General features: G+C 43.8%; 1 protein-coding gene across 4 annotated transcripts; it reads right to left on the bottom strand.

The window, feature by feature from the left end:
• Positions 1 to 917: 917 nt before the first annotated feature.
• On the bottom strand, positions 918 to 23,826 carry C7H11orf54 (chromosome 7 C11orf54 homolog). 4 transcript variants are annotated; one of them, XM_037207745.1, is made up of 11 exons: positions 23,693 to 23,826; positions 20,839 to 21,048; positions 18,318 to 18,450; positions 17,865 to 18,014; positions 13,530 to 13,628; positions 10,064 to 10,137; positions 9,816 to 9,917; positions 7,726 to 7,902; positions 6,682 to 6,831; positions 3,863 to 3,979; positions 918 to 1,516 (listed from the first exon to the last, which is right to left on the bottom strand). In XM_037207745.1, the coding sequence occupies exons 4-11, from the start codon at positions 17,917 to 17,919 to the stop codon at positions 1,343 to 1,345; spliced, it is 948 nt and encodes a 315-aa protein (XP_037063640.1). In that variant the 5' UTR covers positions 17,920 to 18,014; positions 18,318 to 18,450; positions 20,839 to 21,048; positions 23,693 to 23,826; the 3' UTR covers positions 918 to 1,342. The 4 variants fall into 4 exon arrangements, with proteins under 4 accessions (XP_037063640.1, XP_028729881.1, XP_037063642.1 ...); XM_028874048.2 differs by lacking the exon at positions 20,839 to 21,048; XM_037207747.1 differs by lacking the exons at positions 18,318 to 18,450; positions 20,839 to 21,048.
• Between the last annotated feature and the right edge of the window lie 37 nt (positions 23,827 to 23,863).

The following is a 23,863-nucleotide window of genomic DNA, read 5'->3' as shown; positions in this document are numbered from 1 at the left end:
GGTCTACAGAGTGAGATCCAGGACAGCCAGGGCTATCCTGTCACAGAGAAACCTTGTCTCAAAAAACCAAAATACATACATACATACCTACAAACATACAAACAAACACTGGGCTGGAGAAAGAAAGTGGATAAAGTCCTTGCTGCATGAATATGAAGACTGGAGTTTGGATCCCCAGAACCCACATTAAAACGCCAGGTGGGTGTGGCAGCTCATTGTAATCCCAGTGCTCAGTAAAAGAAGACAGGATTGCTCTGACTCATTAGTCTCGCTCAATCAGCAAGCCTCAGTTTTTAAGGTAGAGAGAAAGATACTGGGCATGACCTCTGGCCTCCATATGCACATGCACTGACATGCATTCACACATGAGGACATGCACACAGGTAGCATATACATACACATTTTAAAAAGAATAGTAATATTCCTTTTATGTAGGTAAGATACTAAAACCAATATTAAACATAATTTTATTCAGTTTTGCCTCAAAATCATGTTTATTTAAAAATAATTTGGGGATTTATACTCAAGTTGTGTGCATTACAAAGTAGAGAATCAGAACACTTATTTGTAGCTTAGTTCTAAGGAGTTCTTAGACCCACACCTTGTCGACATTATCAAGGTTGGAGAGTTGATTTCTGGCTAATGATACAGAGCAGCAAGAATTTTTCCAATCATCATCACCACACACTAACCACCATCACACAGTAACTTGTCATTTTTTTTTTTTTTTTTGAAAAGCATAAGATTTCTTTTTTTTTTTTTTTTTTGGTTTTTTTTCGAGACAGGGTTTCTCTGTGTAGCTTTCCGCCTTTCCTGGAACTCACTTGGTAGCCCAGGCTGGCCTCGAACTCACAGAGATCCGCCTGCCTCTGCCTCCTGAGTGCTGGGATTAAAGGCGTGCGCCACCACCGCCCGGCGCATAAGATTTCTTGAATGCAGTCCCATTAGGAAGAGGAAGAAACAGGTCTCTGGATTCCCAACCATTCCCCACCATCCTGCTAAATCCAGGTTGGGGTCCTTGGCATAAGGTTCAGGTTTAAGGAGAAGGCAAGAGGTATGCCTATGTATCTTTGTTCCCAATAATCTCCTTCACATGAAAGATGCAAAATAATATGAGTATCATGTATCCATATCCTTGCATTTCAAATGCCATAAAAATAGCATTTACATAGTGAAATTACTTATTGTTTTTCTTCTGTGCTGGGGGTTAAGCTGGGGTCTTGCTTGTTATGGAAGCACTCTCTTCAGGGCCCTCTAGTGGATTTTTGAATTAGTATCAGCTCCTGAGTTAGTGATTTAACCTTAGCTAATCATTTCTTCTTCTAAGCAAGCATCAGCTGCTTTAATCTCTCCCAAACGCATGGGTCTCCTTGGGCTGATCAATGCGATAGAGGAACTGTGCAGGCGAGAAGTAGCCAAGATACTCCACTGTGTCTGGGGTGGTATCATAGTGGTAATGTCCGCCTTCTCCGTGATGACTGAAGAAATGAGTGTGCTCCAGTCGCAAATCGAGCCCCTAGGACAACGGACAGTCTGTTAGTATGGATTCCAACTATTTTTATTACAATGTATTTAAGGGAAGGAGAAGCTTTTTTTTTCCCCAGGGTTTCTCTGTGTAGTTTTGGTGCCTGTTCTGGATCTCATAAACCAGGCTGGCCTCCAACTCACAGAGATCCTCTGCCTCCTGAGTGCTGGGATTAAAGGAGTGCACCACCACCACCACCACCACCACCACCACCACCACCACCACCACCACCACCACCACTCCCCTGCTACCTTTTGTTACTTTTAAAATTTTTTAACACTACTTTTTGTTTCTTTGAGACAGGAACTTACTACATGGCTGAGACTAGCTTTGAACTCTCAATCTTCCGACCTATATCTCCTGAATGACAGATCACAGGCCTCTATCACTAAACCTGCAATGAAATGTTTTGTAGTGCTGGTGCTTGAATCCAGGGCCTCAGGCATGCCAGGCGAGGGCTCTATCACTGAGTTCCATCTTCCAGCTGACTAGTGTTTAAGGAAGCAATGGAGTCACATGGTAAGAGAAGCCAAGGATGCAAGAGGGTAAGTCAGCACAGTCATGGAGATGTAACTTCCCTCGTTCTTCCCTTCCTTTCCTCAAGGCAGCAGACATGAGCACCTTCCTCTATGTCCTTCTGGGAAGACTCTTAACATTTTCACCCAAACTGTAGCTTTCTGTGACTGTTCTGCATACTGCTTACTTAAAAATGAACACCACAGGGGGCTGGGGAGGTGGCTCAGCGGTTAAGAGCACAGCTGCTCTTCCAGAGGACCCGGTGCAATTCTCAGCACCCACGTGGCAGCTGTAGCCATCTGTAACTCCAGTTCCAGGGAGTCGGACACCCTCTTCTGGCCTCCAGGGACAACAGGCACACACATGTACATAGACACACATGTCGGCAAAGCACCCACACACTCAAAAGTAACAACGTTTAGTTTTTTCTTCACAAACTGCAATATAGCTGGGGAGTTTAAATGCTTCGGCTCTCTGTGACACCCGTGTGGCGTTCCGCTCAGGGACTGGCCCTGTCACCAGCCACATTTACAGTATTTCTACTCCAGACTGTTGTCACTGTCATCCGCTAACTGATCACTTTACAGTCTGGTAAAGACAAAATCTTAGATACTGCCACTGGCTCCAAAGGCCTACCCATCACTATTTTGGCAGACACTTTCTTTCAACTGGCTGACAGCACTTACTTCTAGCCTGTAGCATTAGACTATGATGAACTCCAAACACAATGGAAAGAGATCCAAATCTTGTGCTTTATTATTATTATTTATTGGTTTTTTGAGACAGGGTCTCACTGGTCCGAACCTCACAGAGAACCTAGGGAGTGCTGGGATTAAAGGCATGTTCCACCACGCCCAGCTCTTTTATTATTTAATAGAACAACTTCTGCGTAGTTTACAATGCCTGTTCTTTTACTTTACTGAAGGTAAAATCTGCTCTGCCTAACACTCAGTGAGTGTAGAAAGCCACACATCCCTTCATCTTTCAGAACAGTTCCCATAAACTGGGCATGGTGACGCACGCCTGTAACTTCAGCACTGAGAAGGCAGATGTAGGCAGGAGGTCATCCTTGCCTACAGAAGGAGTTGGTGGTGGCCTGGATTGATGCATGAGGTCAAGAAATTTAAAAAAAGAAATCATGTGTGATGGCACATGCCTTTAATCCCAACACTTGACTTGTGAACCAGAGGCATGTGGCCTGGTCTACACAGTGAATTCTAGGATGGCTAGGGCTGTGTAGAGAGACCCTGTCTCAAAACAAAAACAAAAACAAAAAACCAAATAAAAAACACCCAGCTGGAGAGATGATGGCTCAGTGGTTAAGAGCACTGGCTGTTCTTCCAGAGGTCCTCAGTTCAATTCCCAGCAACCACATGGTGGCTCATCTGTAATGAGATCTGGCGCCCTCTTCTGGCCTGCAGGCATACATGCAGGCAGAACACTATATACATAGTAAATAAATAAAAATCTAAAAAAAACAAAACAAACAAAACCCACCCCCACCCCCACCCCCAAAATCCACAAGGCTATCCTCCTGCTTAAATAACAAAATCCATATTCGGCTGGCAGGATGGTCCAGCTGGCCAAGTGCTTGCTGCCCAGGCAGACAAGCCGAGTCTGATCTGTGTACTCACATGGTGGGAGAGAAGTGACTCTCACAAGGTGTTCTCTGACCTCCACACGTGTGCTGCAAGTGCACGTGCACACACACACACACACACACACACACACACACACACACACCACACAACAAGTAACTATTTTAAAATGAGTATGCCACCAAGCATTATGACTGAGTATAAGAGGCAGATGAAGACTCACCGGGTCTTTGGAGACAAAGACTGGCAGACAGACCAAAGGAGCCTTCATCTCATAGAAATGTAACCACTTATTAACAGCTTCATCTGAGGTCAATGGGCAGGAAGAAAACTCTGCTGGCTGCGAAAAGAAAATTGTTAAACAGGAAAACACACCGACTATTAAATGAGAATTAAAAACATTTAAAATGTGACTTCATTGTAAATTTTATACATCTCACTGAATGGTTTTGGCATTAATTACATACCCCAGTTTTAAGGCTGGCCAATCAATTTGTACAAACTAAAATTAATTCCTAAGTCAATGAAGGAGTGAGGCAATCACTATCTGCTTTTACTTTTCATAGACCTTCAGTCTCTCTGCTGAATATGTTTTCCATTTGATGTGTGATTTTAATTTAATTTTTTGTGATAACTGGGGACCTGATAATACTTATGCAAGTACTGTACCCTTGAGCCATGGCCCCAGCCCCTCCCCATTCTAAACTATGTTTCTGCTGTAGTTCTGGGAATGAGACCAGCAGCACTCGATCACAGAGCTACTTGGCTTTCCCTTTCCAATCCTTCCACCCCAGTCTTTTGTTTTTTTCTCCAGTGCTAGGGATCAAACCCAGGGCCTTGCACATGCTAGTCAAAGCCTCTTCACTGAGGCCCCAGTGCTTGTGAGTTTGATCTGTACCCCGTAACTGCTGCCAGGAATAGCAAGTGGTGGAGAGAGAAACAAGGCCCTGCAAGTTGGCAGAGGCATTAAAGAGAATAAAATACTTTGCAATAAGCTTAAAAAAGGAGGTGAGAGAACATATATAGGAAACTATAAAAATTGCTGGAAGAAATTAGAGTGAGGCCAGCAATTTGCTTTAGCAGGTCAAAGTCCTTGCAAACTGAATTTGACCTCTCAAATGCACAATGGAAGAAAAAATCCAACTTTCTATTAAAAAAAAAGATTATTAATGTATGTGTGTATGATGGGTGTGTGTGTGTGTCACAGTGCCAATATGGTGGTCAGAGGACTACAAAGAGTCTGTCTAAGTGGGATTTGGGCATTAACCTTTATCTCCAGGCCTCCAGAGCAGGCAACTCTCAGTCTGAGGACAGACTTCTGAAAATGTCCTCTGATCTCCACACGCGTGCCCCTGCATTCACACATACACCACACACAATAATAAAAACACGGAGAAGTTAGGATGGAGAATGTGCTGTGCTTAGGGAAGACAGCGATGACTGGAGATTGAGATGTCGGCACTCATGAAGACTGTCTGAGGACTTGGTCAGGGCTGAGGGCATCTTAGCAGCACTACAGTCCTTGCCTCCTGAGTGTAAGACCTTGGCTTCTATCCCTAGAACCCCACTCCTATCCAGTAACAAGACTCATCACTGCAGGGATGTGGTTCTGTGGAAAAGTGACTGTGAGGCCCTGGGTTTGATCATCAGCATGGCAAAGAGAAAATCAACGTAATCGCTATTTAGATGCTGGTCTCACTATGTATCTCTGGCTGGCCTGGCACTCACAGAGGTCTGCCTGCCTCTGTTCCCAAGTCCTGGATTAAAGACATGCACCACCACACCAAGCTGCTATTTACATCTTAATGATTTCTTTCTTTCTTTTTAAGTGGACAAACCCACCTAAACTTTCTATGAAATACCAGTGAAATTTTAAAAACAAATCTGTAAAGGAAGTGAGAAGTTTTCACTTCTTAGCTAGCGTGATTGACAGGGGTCAGCTGCACAGCCAGGCATGTTCTCCCTGCTCCTGTCCGCTGCTGTGATAAACCACAACCAAAGGCCTCGGTAGGGAGGGGGTATTTTACCTTACAGCTTCCAGTCCATCACGAAGGAAGTCGGGGCAGGCACTGAAGCCCAACCACGGAGGAGTGCTGCTTACTGGCTTGCTCTCCGTGGCTGGCTAGGCCTTATCTTTTACACCACCCTGCCCATAGTGAGCTGGGCCCTCCCATATCAAGCATTAATTGAGAAAATACCCCACAGACTTGCTCACAGGCCAATCGAATGGAGGCAATTCCTCAGCTGAGGTTCTCCCTTCCCAGGTGACCGACCTATGTCAAATTGACAAACACTAACCAGAACACATGCAGACCAATGCAGCAGAGGAGAGAGGCCAGAAACAAAGCCTTGCATGGAGTGGGGGTAAATGATTTCTTTCCTTTTAAAAAACGGTATTTATTTTAATTTTGTGTGTTTTCATGTTTTTCCTGCATGTATGTGTGTACACCATGTGCATGCCTGGTGCCCGTGGAGCCTAAAGAAGGCATCAGATCCCCTGGAACTGGAGTTAATGAAGGTTGTGAGCCACTATGTGGGGGATGGAAATTGAACCCAGGTCCTCAGCAAGAGCAGCAAGTGCTCTTAACCACTCCGTCATTTCTCCTGCCTGGGTGAGTGAGTTTTCACCAAGAGTGTCAAGCACGCGTCAATGGGAAAAACGGACACACACACATGCAGAGGGATGAAGCTTATGTGATCTCTGCACCATATATAAGCTACCTTCAATGGAGCAAAGATAGAACGTCAGAGCTAAAATTTACAGAAATGAACAAAAAAACCACAGGGGAACATTCCTGTGACACTGGGGTTGATGATGGTTTGTTGGGCCATGTGAAAATTAAAAAAAACTTTTACCATGAATGGTATATATCTGTGATCCTAGCACTTAGGAGGCTGAGGCCAAAGACGTGTTAATCCAAAGTCAATGCAGTCTATAAGTAAGTTTGAGACTAGCCTGAAGTGTCCAGCAAGACTCTGCCCCCTCTTCCTCACAAACGGTGAAAAGCTCTGTGTCTGTGCAGGCAGCCACAGAGCCCTTACCATGATGTGGGCCTTGACTTTCCCCTTCTGCACAACGAAGGTGCCTCCCATCCCCACAGGCTTGTTTCCATAGTGCTCTTCTAGAGTCTGCCTCATGCAAGTCACAAAGTTGAGCTGTCCTGTCCTTCTCTTGGCTTGCACCTTGATGACCTGCGGAGGGTGAAATGGTGCACAGAACCTCACCAACTGTCAGATTCTATGTAGATAACTACCTAAATGTACCATTATAAAACTTACTGCCTCCAGGAAATATTCTTGTCTGCTCAGCACAGATTAGAGTTGAGGGGTCTCAGTCCTTGTCTTAATTAAATCTGTCTCTCTGTCTCTGTCTCTCTCTCTCTCACACACACATACACACACACCAGCTATGTGTGACTCCAACACTCTTATTCATGAGTCCTTGAACTGAGTCCTACACTGAACTCTGGAGACCAAGATGGGAAAAGTTTGAGGATTACCAGGCTTAACGGGATTCATCTCTGGTAATGGGGGCTCACGACATGTTTACAAGGCCTCACTTCCTATAAAATTCTGGATGAGGTCTCTCTACGTTCTTGGGTACTTTTAGATCTCTATTTCAGTTCTCAGGCAGCTCAAGTGGCCCTTCTTTCAAGATCTAAGTCCTCACAGAGGCCAATACTGAGATGAAGCAGGCACTGATTCTCCTTCTCCTTTTCTTGTTTCAGCGACCACTTCCGGCACAATCGTGTTATCCCGAAATAAACAGATGTCTATTTACTATCTGTAAGTAGGCACAATCTTATTGATTCATGCAAGTGACAACACCCTAGATTAGTATCTTGTTATCTTCTACTCAGAAAAGTGTTCTGTTTACTAAGTAATATTCTTAACTTTGGTTTTAAAAAAGATTTTTGTCTTTCCCTGCACCGTTCTGAATAATTAATTAATTAATATTATTTAATTATAGAAAAGCTTTGGCATTGGCACATCTGATTTTCTTTGGAGAACTGTACTGGGGGCAATAAAAGCTCAATTTTTAGCTGAGAAGACATAAAGAATGCATGGTGTGATGGGCATAATCACCTTGCCAGGTTGGCCCTCACTGGCAAAGAGATTAGCCAGCAGTGCGCATCCAAAGTCGTGGTATTTCTGGCTGTATTTCTCCAGCAGGCACGTCCCGTCTGCAGGGTTAATTCGGGCAAAGTAACTTCCGTTCACAGGACAGTTGTGTTCACCTGCTGTCTGAACAACTGGCATGAACTGGAAATACAAAAGTCAATTTTAGTGTTAATGAATAAAACGTTTTCTCTCAGACTTTAAGAAATGTTATCGCAGGTCTCTTTCCCAACATGTCCCCATACTTTGGTGGTGCTGGTCTTTGCTCATGCTAGGACAGGGCTCCCCCACTGGCCTCCACTCCCTGCCCTTATTTCAAACTGTAATCCACCACCACCATGACCATTCCCCAGCGCCACTTCAGGGACCGGCTAACCCTCTGTGGGAGTTAATGGCTGGAGAGGCGCTGGCTCCCCTCTCCCTGCTCTCTGTTGCCCAGCTGCATAGGTGAGCAGCTTTGTTACACCATGTCTTCCTCACTGCTGTTCTCTCTCTCCAGAGGGATGAAGCAATCGGGAAAACCAGGAGGAACGCAAACTTCTGAAACCATGAACCAAAAGTATGTCCTTTGAACTACCTACTGCCATGATCTTGTCACAAAGATCATGACTTATAAAATGGTTTTTGAATTTTTCTTTGAGTCATTTATTTTATGTGTCTAAGTGTTTCACCTGCACATGTGTGGCAGATACGGTGCTCACAGAGGCCAGAAGGCAGCACTGGATCCCTGGAACTGGACTTACAGAACGGTTGTGAGCTGTCATGTGGGGCTGGGAACCGAACTGGGAGAGTAGCCACTTACTTCTTTTTTGGAGACGACTCTGGCTGTGTATCTTAGTAATTTGCTATGAGGCCTAAGCTGGCATGGAACTCACGAACTCAGATACACTCATCTTGCCTCAATTCTAATACTATTGTGTCTATCCCAACACCTGACAAAATGTCTTCTTATTTAATTAATTAATTATATTTTGAGATAAGGTCATATTCTGTGATCCTGGCTACCTATGTAGATCAGGCTGACCTCAAATTTATAGTAATCCTGCTCAACCTCTCAAGTACTAGGATTACAAGCATGAGTCATGATGTATGGCTCAAAATGTCTAATCATAGATTTTAACTTTTTTTTATGTTGAACACTGGGAAAATTATATCTTCTGTGAGAGGTTCTGTGATTTTTGAACATTCGGTCTATCTGGTGAGGTTAAAAGAGAGTGGCAGTCTGGTCTCATCATCAAAAGATGTAAATCAACAGTGGTATCTTACTATCATGTGGCATATGTAGTAATACTGTACTTAGTATAAATGGCACATATTAACGTGCCACATATAGCACGCATGATACACACTAGCACTAGCCTTTAACTTTTTTAAGTAGCCATTGGTTCACTCTGATAGTTTCTTAGTGTTTGGTTTTTAAGATGGAGTTATCCCCACCATTTCTCTTTCAATCCAAAGCTGCTTTTATATGACAACAAGGATTTGCAGAGAAGTGAGGGATCCTAATATACGTAAGAATAAAAATCACTAGGTGTGCAGTGGATGTGGCAGTCCCTGAACTGGACAGGCAGAGAAGGATGACTGTGAATTTGAGGCCAGTCTGGACTCCATGGCCTGATTCTGCCTGAAAAAACAAGGACACACTCAATACACATGCATACACACACAATACATACAACACACACACACACACACACACCCCTACCTTTTGGGCTTAACCTGTTTCCTAAAAAACTGGAAAGTGAAGATAGGCACTTCCTTAGCATTGGATCAGGAGTGTCGTCCACTTCCCAATCTGGAGTCGTCAACTACTTACAATTCACTCAAAAAGAAGGTGGTTTCATTTTTCCTTTGTGACAGGCTCTCCCACTGTAACGCAGACTGGCTTGGAATTCACTATGTAGCCCATGATGGCCTTGAACTTTCACAATCCTCCTGCCTCTTAAGTGCTAGAACTACATGTAGGCACCAGCACTCCCAGCTAAAAGTCGATTTTAACAGGCCATTGAATAACCAGATGTCAAATGAACAAATAACAATACTATACACACACTGACCTCAGAATTGAACCCAAGCGTCTGAAATGGACCTGCCCCTGCTCCAAGGATAAAAGCTCCAGGCAGCTTTATTTCTTTTGCAATTTCATTTAGGTCATAAACCTATAAAAAGAAAAAAGTTACTGAAGTTGTAGTATAACAATTTCCTGATTTGTATTTTACAACAGTCCACTGCTTCCTCTTAGTGACAAACAGGAGTCAACCCAGTTTCTCTAGTCTGTGAATACAAAGAATAAAAGCATACTTACTTTTTTTTTGTTTACAAGAGGCATTAAGTAAGGCACACCTCCCACTTCTGCAATTCTAGTTTGCCCACAGATGCCTAAAAAACACAAGCCATCTTAAAAGCAGGCAAACACAGCATTCAAGTATAAGATTCCAGAAGCCACTGACTCATCAGGAACAGATGTAAGAGGATCCCAGGGTTGAACTAATAGGGATGGGAAGGTGCAAGTGGTCCCTTCTTGTCCTGCTTCAACTGCCGCCGGCAACATCATCACTTGTCACTGAGCGTGGCTTGGGGCTGGTGGCATACCAACCACTGGTTATTGAGAGGACAGGGGCCAACTTGTGGGTAGAGCTTTTAGAATTCATCTGCCTAGTAATCCCTTAGAAATCTTCCCCTGCCAAGGGCATTTTCATTTTAAAAAATGTATTCTTTCTTTTGGCATAAGTTGTATTTTTAAAATTTTAAGACATTTTGCTCGGCTAGAATTTTCTTCTTTAGATCCATGCTGAGAAATCTTTTTTTTTTTTTTTTTTTTTTTTTTTTTTTGTGGTTTTTTGAGACAGGGTTTCTCTGTGTAGCTTTGCACCTTTCCTGGATCTCACTCTGTAGACCAGGCTGGCCTCAAACTCACAAAGAGCTGCCTGCCTCTGCCTCCAGAGTGCTGGGATTAAGGGCGCACGCCACTACTGCCCAGTGAGAAATCTTTTTATGAGTTGTTTATACAAATACCAAGTCTGACAGAAAACCTTCAGATGCTAGGACGTTTCTGTGCGTCTGTGTTCTTCTGTGTCTGTAGTTGTGTAGGTATGTTGTTGTTTTGTGTGAAGGACTGAACCCAGGGCTAAAAACATACCCTGCCACTAAGCTGTCCCCTCCCCAGGGTCTCTGCTTACATTTTAAAATATATTTGATTTATTAATTGATTGTATGTGTATATATCTGAGCGTGTTGTATGTGTGACCGTACATGTTTATGTGCACATACTGCACATGTATGTCACAAGCAGAAGCCAGAGGAGAATGCTGGGTGACCTGCTCTATCACTCTCTACCTTATTCCTTGAGGGTCTTTTACTGACCTTGGAGCAATCTCCAGCAACCTTCTGCATCTGCCCCAGAGTGCTGGGGTTCTGGGTACACATGGCAACTTCAGGTTTTTATGTGGGTGCTGGGATCTGAACTCAGGCTTGAGCAGTAAGAGCCGTTACCCACTGAGCCATCTCTCCAGCTCCCCACTTACATGTTTTTCTTTCTTACATTTATTTATTTCGTATGTGCGTGACGGTGGAGGTCAGAGAACAACTTGTGAGAGTCTTCCCCTTCCACCATGTGGGTTCTGGGGATCAGACTCAGCTCATCAGGTTTGACAGCAATGGCTTTACTGCTGAGCCGCCTTGCCAGCCCCTCTGTCTACATTTTTAGTAATTATTATAACAGTGAAGTGAGACACAATTTGGGAGAAGGCACTGTTTTAAAGCAGAGTAGAAATGATCTTTTACTTGAGAAGTCTTGCAGGGACATCACTCACTGAAGTACATGTAATCTCCCTGCTGTTATATAGAGGAGAGATGCAAAGTCTTACAGGTGCCTTCTGTGTTTGGGGAGGAGCAGAAATCACCCCGATTGTGCACTGAGTGATGGAGATGGTGGTGGCTGGAGGAGGAACTCCTGCAGGGCTCCTGGCTGTCCAGGGAACAGGAAGGAAGGGAGCCACAGGCGGAGCTGTGCTACACACAACTGAAAACTCCTAGAGAGCCAGTTGAGACAAATTTCAAAGGTGCTAGATCCTGGTTAAAATGACAAGATTAGATGAAAAAGTCAGGAAGATTATACAAAAGAGGTGGAGGCAGAGGGGAAGATCCTGGGATGAGCATCCTAAAGAGTCTGCTAGACAGAGAAAGGCAGCTGGAGAAACAAATTATTCTTCAAAATGAAATCAGAAGCCACAGGTGATTACAAGGGAGAGGAAAAAAGGGGCGATTTTAGTTTGTTTGTTCACAAGGTTTCACTGGGGCTGGAGAGATGGTTCAGCAGTCAAGAGCAGGGATACTCTTCTAGACCGGGGTTCAGTTCCCAGCACCCACCACCATCTCCTGTCTGTAACTGCAGTCTCAGAGGATCTGACGTCCTCTTCTGGCCTTCACAGACACCAGGCATGCACAAGGTGCACACTCACACCTGCAGACAAAGCACTTATACACATAAAGTAAACGTTTTTGAGATGGTTTCTAATGGTTTCAGGTGTTGAGACTCGAGACTGCCGTCTGGTCTACTTACAATCACAGACTGTTGGAGCTGGACGACTCCCACAACATGAAACTGAACTTTCCTATCTAATGTCTCTAAGGCTATGGTAAATTATGGGGCTTAGTCCAGGTGATGGGGTTCACAGACACGAGGGAGAGGCAGGACTAGTGGCTAAGAATTCCAAGCAGATTACTTTTAACCAAATGTCAATTAACATAATAAAAGAAACAGAAAAACACACTGATCTTTAATCCCTCATTACCAAAGGGCATATCAAAGTGGGTTGGACTTTGAAACAAGACCTGCCTTTGGTCTTGAGCAGGGCGATCCTGAGTTCACTGAGTCTCTCTCACGCTCCACTTACCTTGGAATGCTGCCGCCACAGCACGTCTGCTCCAGTCTGTCACACTGAGACTGTTTTACTCAACCAATGGTCATTTCTTTCCCTTCTCACTTCAAACTTGACAAATTTCTTGAAGAGGTCTAAGCATTTAATAGATGAATCAAATATAAGCCCTAAAAAGAGGCTTATTTAATTTTAAATTATGTGTATGATGTGTGTATGTGTGGGCATATGTGCTCAGGAATGCAGACTCCCTCGGAGTCTAGAATAGGGCCTTGGATCCTCTGGAGCTGGAGTTACAGGCAGCTGTGAACCACCTAATGTGGGTGCTGGGAACCAAATGAGTCCTCTGAAAGAGCAAAGGCACTTTTAACTGCTGAGCCATCTCTCCAGCCCCAAATATAGGCCTCTTAAGAGATTTTCTGAGCTTGAGTAAATAATACAACCAAAAATTAAAGGAAGTTTTGTTGTTAAGATTATTATATATAGTGTTCTGTTTGCATGTATGCCTGCCTGCCAGAAGAGGGCACCAGATCTCATTACAGATGAGAACTGAATGTGGTTGCTGGGAATTGAACTCAGGACCCCCCCAGAAGATCAGCCAATGCTCTTAACCTCTGAGCCATCTCTCCAGGCCCCAAAAAGAAGTTTTCATAAGTCAATTGGGAAGTTAAAAACAAAATTCTTGTGCTCTCAAATTTTAGCCTACTGAGTATGTTACATAACCAAACGTTCATGAAGGATTATGAACACACAATGAAATCTGGCCCACAGAAACTAAGCCAAATTGAGCCTGAAAGTTGTAACAACAGCCTTTATTCATAGAGGAAAATAATACTGGTTTTTGAAGAAGAGTATGGCTGAAAACTGAAACCATTTTTTTTTAAGACTACGCACCTTTTACAGGAAAGGTAAATGGCTCCTTTGTTAAATCTGGGCAGTCAACCACGGAAACCTGGACATCAGCAAAGTTGTCCGTCAGCCCCTTCTGCAAAACTAATAAAAGACAAGCAAAGGAGGGATTTAGCATTAGGCAAAATCTGGCCACCATATACTAAGTCTTCCTTCAAACTTAGACCACTAAAAAAAGAGGGATGGGTCAGGGTGGTGGCGCACCGCACACCTTTTATCCCAGCACTCGGGAGGCAGAGACAGGTGGATCTCTGGGAGTCCGAGGCCAGCCTGGTCTACAGAGTGAGTTCCCTGGACAGGCAGGGCTATACAAAGAAACTCTGTTATGAGAAACTAAAAAAGAAAAAAAAAAAAAAAGGAGGGATGGACCCAGGACTTCGACACAAAGCAGTCTACCAGTGACCTGTACCACCAACTGAGGAATGGTCTTACTGATGAATAAAATTAGACTTTGACATGATCAGAAGATATAATGTACTCTATGACATATACTTACCAATAATTGCTAACCTTGGTGTCGTGGTTTATAGAAGAGTGGCCCCCCATAGTCTCATATATTTGAATGCTTAGTTACCAGGGAGTAGAACTGTCTGAGAAGGATTAGAAAGTGTGGCCTTAAGGAGGAGGTGTGTCACTGGGAGTGGGCTTTGAGGTTTCCAAAGCCCTTGTCAGGCCTAGTTTCTCTCTCTCTCTTCCTGCAGCCTTGGGTCAGGATGCAAAGCTCTCAGCTTCTGCGCCAGCACCATGCCTGTCTGCTTCCCTCTAAGGTGACCATGGACTAATCCTCTAAAACTGTAAGCAAGCCCCAGTTAAATGCTCTTTTATAGGAGCTGCCATGGTGCCTGGGTAAGCCCTGGGTCTGTCCCTCTTTTCTATGATGTGAAGGACAGTTAGTCATGTCTTGTCCTGGTGTCTCTTCCCAGCAACAGAGCAGTGACTAAGACGTGCAGAAAGGAAGCAGATGGCACACAAGTAAGTAAGGGCTAGCTTCCCTTGAGGAGGGGATTTCAAAAACCCAATGAAAGGGATTTCAAGCCACATGTTTCGTGGAGGTTACAGACAAGTGTTGCTGGATATCTGATCACACTGTGAACCCTGAGACTGCGTTATTTAAATAAAATCAACATAGGTCAAGAGGAGGGGCAAGCAACCAGTTGACGGGAAGTAATCATAGAGAGTGAAGGGAAGTCAGGAGGTCAGAGAGAGAGGCACAAGAAGTAGAAGGGAGTTGGAGGAGTTTTTGTTTCAGACAGACTAGGAGAAAAATCTCTTTCTAAGACGGCAGAGGAGGAAGGTCAACCGGCTGCTTTCTCTGCCTCTCTGAGCTAGCAGATTTTCATTCCAGCATCTGGCTCCTGAGTCTTTATTGGTAAAATAAAAAGACAGAGACTTAGAACAACATTTGCTTCCCCACAAGGATATACATGCTGAATATATATTTTGACTTGAATGGTAGTTATGTAGTTAGGGTTTTATTTCTGTGCAGAGACATCATGACCATGGCAACTCTTATAAAGGAAAATATTTAATTGGGGCTGGCTTACAGTTCAGAAGTTTAGTCCATTATCATCATGGCAGGAAGCATGGCAGCATGCAGGCAGACATGGTGCTGGAGAAGAAGCTGAGAGTTCTGCATATGAATATGCAGGCACCAGGCAGAGAACTGGCTTGAGCTTCTGAGACCTCAAAGCCCACCCCAATACTGACACACATCCTCCAGCAAGGCCAAGCATTCAAACACAAATGGGGCCATCCTTGTTCAAACCATCACACATTAAGTGTGGTGCTCACATTCTGCAAGCACTATACTTTATTGTAGGTGCATTATACCATAATACAAATGTAGAAAAACATAGTGTCTTAACATTCCAGAACTTTTTTCTTCAAGAACTTTATTTTATTTTACTGGTTTTTTTGAAAGAGGTCTCACTGTCCTGGAACTTATTACATAGACCAGGCTGGCCTCAAACTTAGAGAGAGATCTTCCTGACCCTGTTCAAGAGAATTTTAATAATAACTTATAAAAGTATGTCCAATAACCTGGTATCCCATAGCTCCTTACCAGAGAAGAATGATACCTGTGAAAATCAGAATCTGATACCAATTAAGTGAGTGACAGCTTTGTGTTATGGATGATGATTATTGTTATTATTATTTTGGTTTTTTGAGACAGGGTTTCTCTGTGTAGCTTTGGTGCCTTTCCTGGATCTCACTCTGTAGACCAGGCTGGCCTCGAACTCACAGAGATCCGCCTGCCTCTGCCTCCCAAGTGCTGGGATTAAAGGTGTGTGCCACCACCACCTGGCTTTGGAATATTATTTTAAGATGTGCTACATTTGTTATGCTATGGAACATTTGTTTTAATGATGCAAAGATGTGTTGCATTCTTTCATGTTGCATTTGTTTAACTCTGTGAAGCTGTGTTACTTTGCCTGTCTAAAAACCTGATTGTCTAATAAAGAGCTGAACGGCCAATAGCAGTGCAGGAGAAAGGATAGGCTGGGCTGGCAGGCAGAGAGGATAAACAGAAAGAAGATCTAGGAGCAAGTGGGTTGAAGAAGTGAGAAAAGAAAGGGCCAGCCACCCAGCCACCCAGCCAGACACAGAATAAGAAGGAAAGAAAAGATATACAGAAATAGAGATAGGTAAAAGCCCAGAGGCAAAGGGTAGACAGGATAATTTAAGAAAAGCTGGTCAGGAGTAAACCATGATAAGGCCGGAAACTCATAAGTAAAAATAAGATTCCATGTGTATTTATTTGGGAGCTGGGGGGCAGGCCCCCCAAAAAGAGCAAAGAGCCAAAAGAGTAAAAAAAACAAAAACCAACTACAGCTTTGCCAACAAGAACAGGCTCTTCCATGACTAGGGAGACTAGTACAGTGCAGATCAATTTAACAGAAATATATGTATTTTGTTTATTTATAGAACATGCATGCCCATGCACGCTAAGGTGCATGTAGAGATTAGGTGACAACTTGTGAAATTGGTTCTCTTCTTCCACTAGGTTGGTCCCAGGGATGGAAGTCAGGTTGTCCTACTTGTGCTACAAGCATCTTTACCCACTGGGCCATTTCATCAGCCCTATGAGCAATATATTTTTAAGGATCAGAAAGATAGTATAGGAAAGCAATTTAAAAAAAGCAAAAAGCAGGTACATGTTTGAGTCTCAGTCTCTTCAAGAACAGTTAACTACCAGGTAGCACACTGTGAGAAGTATAGGACCGTTACAGAGACAGGAGTTCCACAGAATGGAAGCTAACCACATCAAGGACAGGGCAGATCCTGAGACATCAAAGGTTTGAATGCATACCTTCTGGGCTTCATTTTGTGTATTCAATCATCTTTTTCCTTCTCTGGTTTAGATTGGGGGAACTTCCTTAAATTCTTGTTTGAACAAGGTAAACAAAACACAAGAAATATCCACAGACAAATTTGAGTAAGTGAATTGACAATCTGTGAATAAGGAGGCAGGCAAAGTATATTTGGGACTATGAGCAATACTATGAGCAAAAATAGTAGATTATCTATCTATCTATCTATCTATCTATCTATCTGTCTGTCTATCTATCTATCTGTAATGTGTGAGTGTTTTGCCTGCATGTATGTCTGTGCACCGTCTGGGGCTGAAGGCCAGCAGAGGGCACTGAATCCCCTAGAACTGACAATTACAGACAATTGTGAGCTATGGGAGTTCTGGAAATGGAACTCAAGTCACTTGAGTTCAGCCAGTGCTCTTAACCACTGACCCATCTCTCCAGCTCCAGCAAACTATATATTTAAAGAATACTGTTATTGTTAATATTGCACAACTCTCTGCTAGTTTTCATTGCACAACAAGATCACTATAAATGAGATATGATGGTTACTTCTAGGACAAATAAGCAGAGAAGGAACCACCACAAGGGTTGGGAACAAAAGGAATTTTGAATTTATCTATAATCATCTTTCAAAAAATTTAAAACTCTGAATACGTGTCAGTATGTAGAGAGGACCAGCTTTTAAGGTATTATGTGCAGTTTTATGTGATGCTAAGGATCTTGAAATTAAACAACTTCCATAAGATGGACTAATAAGTGAAAATGCTTATAACATAGCATAAAAACTTATAAGAGTTGCTTTCTTTTATTTTTGAGAGATAGAATTTTGGATTTTTTAAATTTAAAAATAATACTGAACAGATACTGAAACGGAAATTCCTGTATCAAAAGTACCATTTCAATAAGATACAGATAGGTAATTAGCTACATATGTATCTCAGGGATCTTTTGGTTTTATTTCCTGGGACAATCATTAAAATCCCAAGGCTAACATCATTTTTACCTTCAGCAAGCTCCTCCAGACTTGGCACATGAAAAGAAAACTCAATACAAGCCATTTTCTTCTTCTCAGCAAGGTTGCTCAAACACAGCAGCTGTTGGCGAACAATCACGAGAGGTCACAGGGCACCAGCACCAACAGTCCCCGGGGGTTCTGGAAATGAGTACCAGAGTTCAGTTACTTGATGAAGGCAAAGGCCATCGAGGTTCCACATCCTCAGAGCTCACTTATGTAAGGGGGCAAAGTGCCCCAAACACAGCGCCATGTCCACTCCATGTGAGCAGGAGGAGAGGGACCTCTCCCCACTCTCTTCCCTCGTCTCCCTTTCAGTCCGTTTTTCTGTTCTTCCCTCCCTCCCTCCCTCCCTCCTTCCCCTCCCCGCTTCCTGGCAGTGTTGTATGTAGAACCCAGGGCCTCAGCTGAGTGCTATGTCCCAGCCCAATACTGTATTTGAACCTGTTCTTCTTCGTTTCTGTGTTCAGTTCTGAGATGGAGCCAGGGCCTCGGGCATGCCAGGAAAGCACTGTTCACTGGGTGCTGTACTCAGCTCGAACCTGGGCTTTTCTAACAGAGGGTCTAAGAATGTGGTCTGGAAACAAAAGATAGGTACTAAGGATCACAAACAAGTGGTTGAACTCTGTTCATGTGTGTAGGTATGCACCATTTACAAGATTCTACACTGTTTTACCTATATAGAAAACATATGATAGATCACTTTTTTCTACTCTCTATTTGACATTTAAACTAGAAGTTAATTGTCTTAGCCCTAATAAGTTGTTTTTAATATTGCATTTATTTATTTGTGTGTGTGTGTGTGTGTGTGTGTGTGTGTGTGTGTGTGTACATCACAGCACACCTGTGGAGCTCACAGGACAACTTACAGGAGTTGGTTCTCTCTCCACCGTGTGGATGTTGGGGACTGGACTCAGACAGTCACTCTTGATGGTAAGTACCTTTACCCACAAAGCCATCTTGCTGGCCTGACTACCCTTATTATTATTTCTCAATGGAGAACAAATTTGACTCTAAAAGTGGATCTCAGTAACAACAAAATACCAAAAGCTGCATTTTAATAGAAAAACAGGACACCAGGAGTTTGTTTTATTTCTTCCCTGAAGCTACAAAATTATATTATAGGATATGTTGTAAAATTTCATTTGTTTACATTCAAATCATTCCTCTTATCTATCATTTTAATAAGAGACAATTTTAGTTACCAATTGAAATGGAAACCTATGGAATGAATAGATTCTGAAAGTCAAATTTTTACTTTAATTTATAAATAAACATACTTACTTGGTAAATACTTTTAACATTAAATTAATCTAATAACCTAACCAATTATAATCTTAAGTTTCTCAAAAATGCACAGCAAGAGCACTTTACAGAAAATGGACACAAATATGCAAAGACCACACACACACACACACACACACACACACACACACAGGGAAATGGACACAGAGACACAGAGACAGACAGACAGACAGACACACACACACACACACACACACCCCGTTCAGGAGGTGAGGCTGACAAGCGGAGTGAGATGACCAGAGCTATTCAGGGAAGGAAAAGGAGGGGTGAGGAGATGATGGCAAGGCCAATCACAGCCTAGGACAGTCAAATCACTAAGGGCATTTTGCCTCTCAGAGCACCACGGGAGTAGTCTTTAATATTGTTAATGGAAGGCTGGGCGGTGGTGGCGCACGCCTTTAATCCCAGCACTCGGAAGGCAGAGCCAGGCGATCTCTGTGAGTTCGATGCAGCCTGTCTCCAAAGCGAGTTCAGAAAGCGCAAAGCTACACAGAGAAACCCTGTCTTGAAAAACCAAAAAAAAAAAAATATGTTAATGGAACACTTCTTTAATCCAAACTGTGGGGTTTAAAAGTGCCCAAGCAGCAAGAAAAAAGTGGGTCCCTCAGATCTCTTGTGGGTTTCTTTCGTTTTTTGTTCTGAGGCAGGATATCCACACCCTGTCTGCATAATGGAACTCCTCCTCCAACTCACAGAGCTCCTCCTGCCTGCCTCTGTGTTTCCAGTGCTAGGATTAAAAGCGAATTCATACCTGGTTTAAAAGGGAAGCTTTGACCTGTGTGCTGGGAATGGAACTCAGTACTGTTGGAAAGCCATACACACTTTTAACTGTGGAGCCGTTTCTCTAGCCTAGAATCTCTGGAAATATTTTCCAGGTTCATGGGTTTCTTAGGCACAGGAGTTTTAAAAATGATTTCATTAAAATATTTATTTATTTGTGTGTACATGTGTGTGTATATATGCCACAGCACACATGTGGAGGTCAGAGGACAACTTGCAGAAGTCAGTTTTCTTTTTCCACTGTGTGGGTTCCAGGGATCAAACTCAGGTTATCAGGTTTGTCGAAAAATGCTTTTAACTCCTAAGCTATCTTGCTGACCTGCAATTTTTTCTATTTTTTTTTTTTTCCGAGACAGGGTTTCTTCTCTGTGTAGCTTTGCGCCTTTCCTGGATCTTGCTCTGTAGACCAGGCTGGCCTTGAACTCACAAAGATCCGCCTGCCTCTGCCTCCCGAGTGCTGGGTGCAATTTCTATTTTTGACTACACTTTCAGAACATATATTGTCCATGAACATGCCATTGCACATATTTAGCACCTGACATTTATAGTTTTCTTTTAAGACATAGGATCCCTACATTACCCTTGCAAATCATCCTCCTGCCTCAGTCTCCAAAGTAGCTTAAATAGGTGACAATTACTTGAGTACCTACGAACATCAGGTTTTATTGCCCTTTAGTTATTTAACACATTTACTCTTGTTTTTCAAATGAAGCCAAGTAACTATTGAAAATGGGCCCCAACTGGTATAATCGTACTTGAATTACTCTAAACATCCTTTTCAGTGGAGTGATCTTTGTTTCGAACTCAAACATCGTACTTTTCTTTTGAAATACTTTAAGATTGGTACATCATATACAAACAGCTCTCACACTTTCCTTACCCAGACGTTCCACGTAACCTCACAGTCTGTGTCAGGTAACTAGCAGGTACTTCCTAATGTAAGAACACACCAAAGTCTGCACGACGAACAGCATATTCATCCATTGTTGATTATTTTTATTTTCTTTTTGGCCCAAGCTAGTCTGGAACAGTGCTCCTCCTGTTTGAACCTCTTGGGTGCTGGGATTTTATGTGTGCCTCCAAACTTGGCCTTAATATAATTCAGTATATATGGAGAAAAATGAAAGCACTTTCAATTATTATGCTCACAGGAGGAATAAGAATTCAAATTAGATTCAAAGATATCCTTAGAAATGTAGAGTTCATGCAGGCTGACAGCAGGGGAGAACATGGGACAGAGTGTGTGTGTGTGTGTGCGTGTGGAGGGTGGGGTTGGAGTTACGACACACAGAGTGTGTGTGGAGTTTAGTGTCCACTAAAGCCAGAGAGGCTCCAGAACAGCCTCTAGCCAGATGAAAGCAAATACTTACTCTCCTGACCGAAGTGGGGGGGTCGGTGGCTCAGAGAGAGGTAGAGAAGGGCGAACAGGCAGGAAGCTAACGAGAGAGAGAGAGAGAGAGAGAGAGAGAGAGAGAGAGAGAGAGAGCGCAGCACAATGGGCCAACTGTGGCAACCAAGCTGAGCGCCATGATTGAAGGTATAAGTCACAAACTGTCACACCCTTTAAAGTCTCTCAAATTCTCAAGTCCATGACAGACTTGCATTACACTTCTCATTGCACAGGTGCACAGGAGAGGAAACAGGTCAGGAAGGACATAGGATTTACCCAAGATCAAACAGCTGTTAAATACAGAAACAGAATTCAAAAGCAGATCCACACCAGGCGTGGTGGTGCACATGTTTAGTTCCAGCAGAGGCAGAGGCAGGGGCGTCTGGTCTCACAGCTGTGCAAATTGTACAGTCAGTCACACAGGACCCCATATTCATATAGATCTGTATGTATCGAACCACACATTCAGTTGTGGGTTTTGGTGTGTGTGTGTGTGTGTGTGTGTGTGTGGTGCCAGGCACTGAACTCGGGGCTATGTTTGCTCAGCAAGCTCCCTGTAATTGAGCTGTATCTCTAGGCCAACAACTTTACATCTGAACTGTGTTTGAAAACTCACAGGATAGAGAAACATGAGTAGGGCCAAGGCATGTCCTTCATCACATATGGAATAAGCTGGGGGGGTTGTTTTGTTTTTTCGAGACAGTGCTTCTCTGTGTAACCCTTGCTGTCCTGTCTGTGGATCAGGCTGGCCTCCACTCAAAGACTGACCTGCCTCTGCCTCTCGAGTGCTGGGAGTAAAAGTGTGCGCTGCCGCCGCCGCCACCACCACCGCCGCCACCTGGCCTAATAAGGTGTTTGTGATGTCCCATTAGAACTTAATCCTGGTAGAGTTGCCATGTCTAGCATAGTAGGTGCTGCAGAATTCCAGGTTACAGGCAAAACGTGCAAGGATCAGGAAGTAAAAGGAAGGTGAGTGTGTTTTGTACATGGTTCCACAGCTACAGTAACAAATACGTAACTTGTACAAGTTATGAGGCAGAAATCCAAACTGCAGTGATTCTGTAACAGGGCCCTAAGACCTGAGGACAACTGACTCGGTGATGGAAGTGCCATTCAGGCTGTAAAAGTTGGCACGTGGACAGTACCACCAGCCCAAACTAAAAGGCGAATCCACCACAGTCCGCAGTTCTGGGACAGTCTCAAATGCACTGACCTTGCTTTTTAGCTTCTGTAGTTCTGCTTCTGGCTAACTGTCCACTTTAACTGAAGTGTGTCGTCCAGAATATGGTTTCTATGCTTAAAAGCTGACCCTAAGAAAGGCTCGGTGCTACACTGGGATCCAGAGCACCCAGCTAGTCAAGACTTCCTATTGGCTTAAACCCGTGTCTGAACAGTGCTCTGGTGACCACCTCACAACAATTCCACTCATTACGTTCTTTTCTTTTTTCTTATTTGGTTGTTCAAGACAGGGTTTCTCTGTGTAGCCCTGGCTGTCCTGGAATTTGCTCCATAGCCCAGGCTGGCCTCGATTCATGAGGCTGCAAGCCTCAGCCTCCCAAGTGCTGGGATTAAAGGCGTTTGCCGCTCCCCCATCCCCTGCACATTAAGCTCTTATGCACTGGCAGTACCAACATAACGAAAGATGGTAAAACTTGCGCTAGTAATTCTAATTTTTCTTTACATAGGGCGGAAAAATGTGTTTTTGAGTCAGGGTCTCACCATGTAGTCTAGGCTGGCCTGGCAACCCTCCTTCCTCAGACTTCCCGGGTCTAGGATTTGCCACGGTGCCCAGCTATCTGTCTCTCTCGTTTTGAACAGGACCCTGTATTTTGACTTTGCCCCCTGTCCTTTCACAGCACATGGGCTCTGAATGTGACAGCTTGAGATACCTGTCTGGGAGCTCACAGCGACTGCACTGGCACTCGCAAGTAGAGCAAGACCTTACTTTTAAGGTGTGTCCAATCGTAAAATGATAATAAGCGCTGACTAAGGGCAAGCAGCTCTGTGCTTGCTTGTCACACAATACAGAGGTGCAGCATGGACGGCAGCTCTGGGCTTGTCACACAATACAGAGGTGCAGCACGGACGGCAGCTCTGGGCTTGTCACACAATACAGAGGTGCAGCATGGAAAATAACACAAACCAGCTGAGCATTGAAAAGAAAGTACTGTAAGGGTTAAAAGCAACCCCAGCTAAACTGGTTTACTCAGGATCTGAAGGAGGCAGCTCATGCCTGCTGGGAGCTAACTCCTGGATGGTGGGGTGCCCACAACACCCGGCACCCTTCGTCTGAGGGGGAACTCGGCACACTGTAGGCTCGACCCCCCAACATACGGACGCTCACCTGACGCGCAGTGCCTTCGCGCTTGCAGGAATGCCTTCTTTCCACTCAGGAGCACAGGTTCAAGGTCCTGCCTATCTCTTCCGCCAGCTCAAAGCCTAGGGACGAGCCGGGAACCGCCCCTCCCGGGGCCCGCCCACCACAAAGTCCACCCACACAGCCACGCCCACCCAC

The sequence above is a fragment of the Peromyscus leucopus genome, chromosome 7, assembly GCF_004664715.2.
Source record: "Peromyscus leucopus breed LL Stock chromosome 7, UCI_PerLeu_2.1, whole genome shotgun sequence".
Taxonomy (NCBI): domain Eukaryota; kingdom Metazoa; phylum Chordata; class Mammalia; order Rodentia; family Cricetidae; genus Peromyscus; species Peromyscus leucopus.
This window is presented reverse-complemented; position numbering and strand designations above follow the sequence as displayed.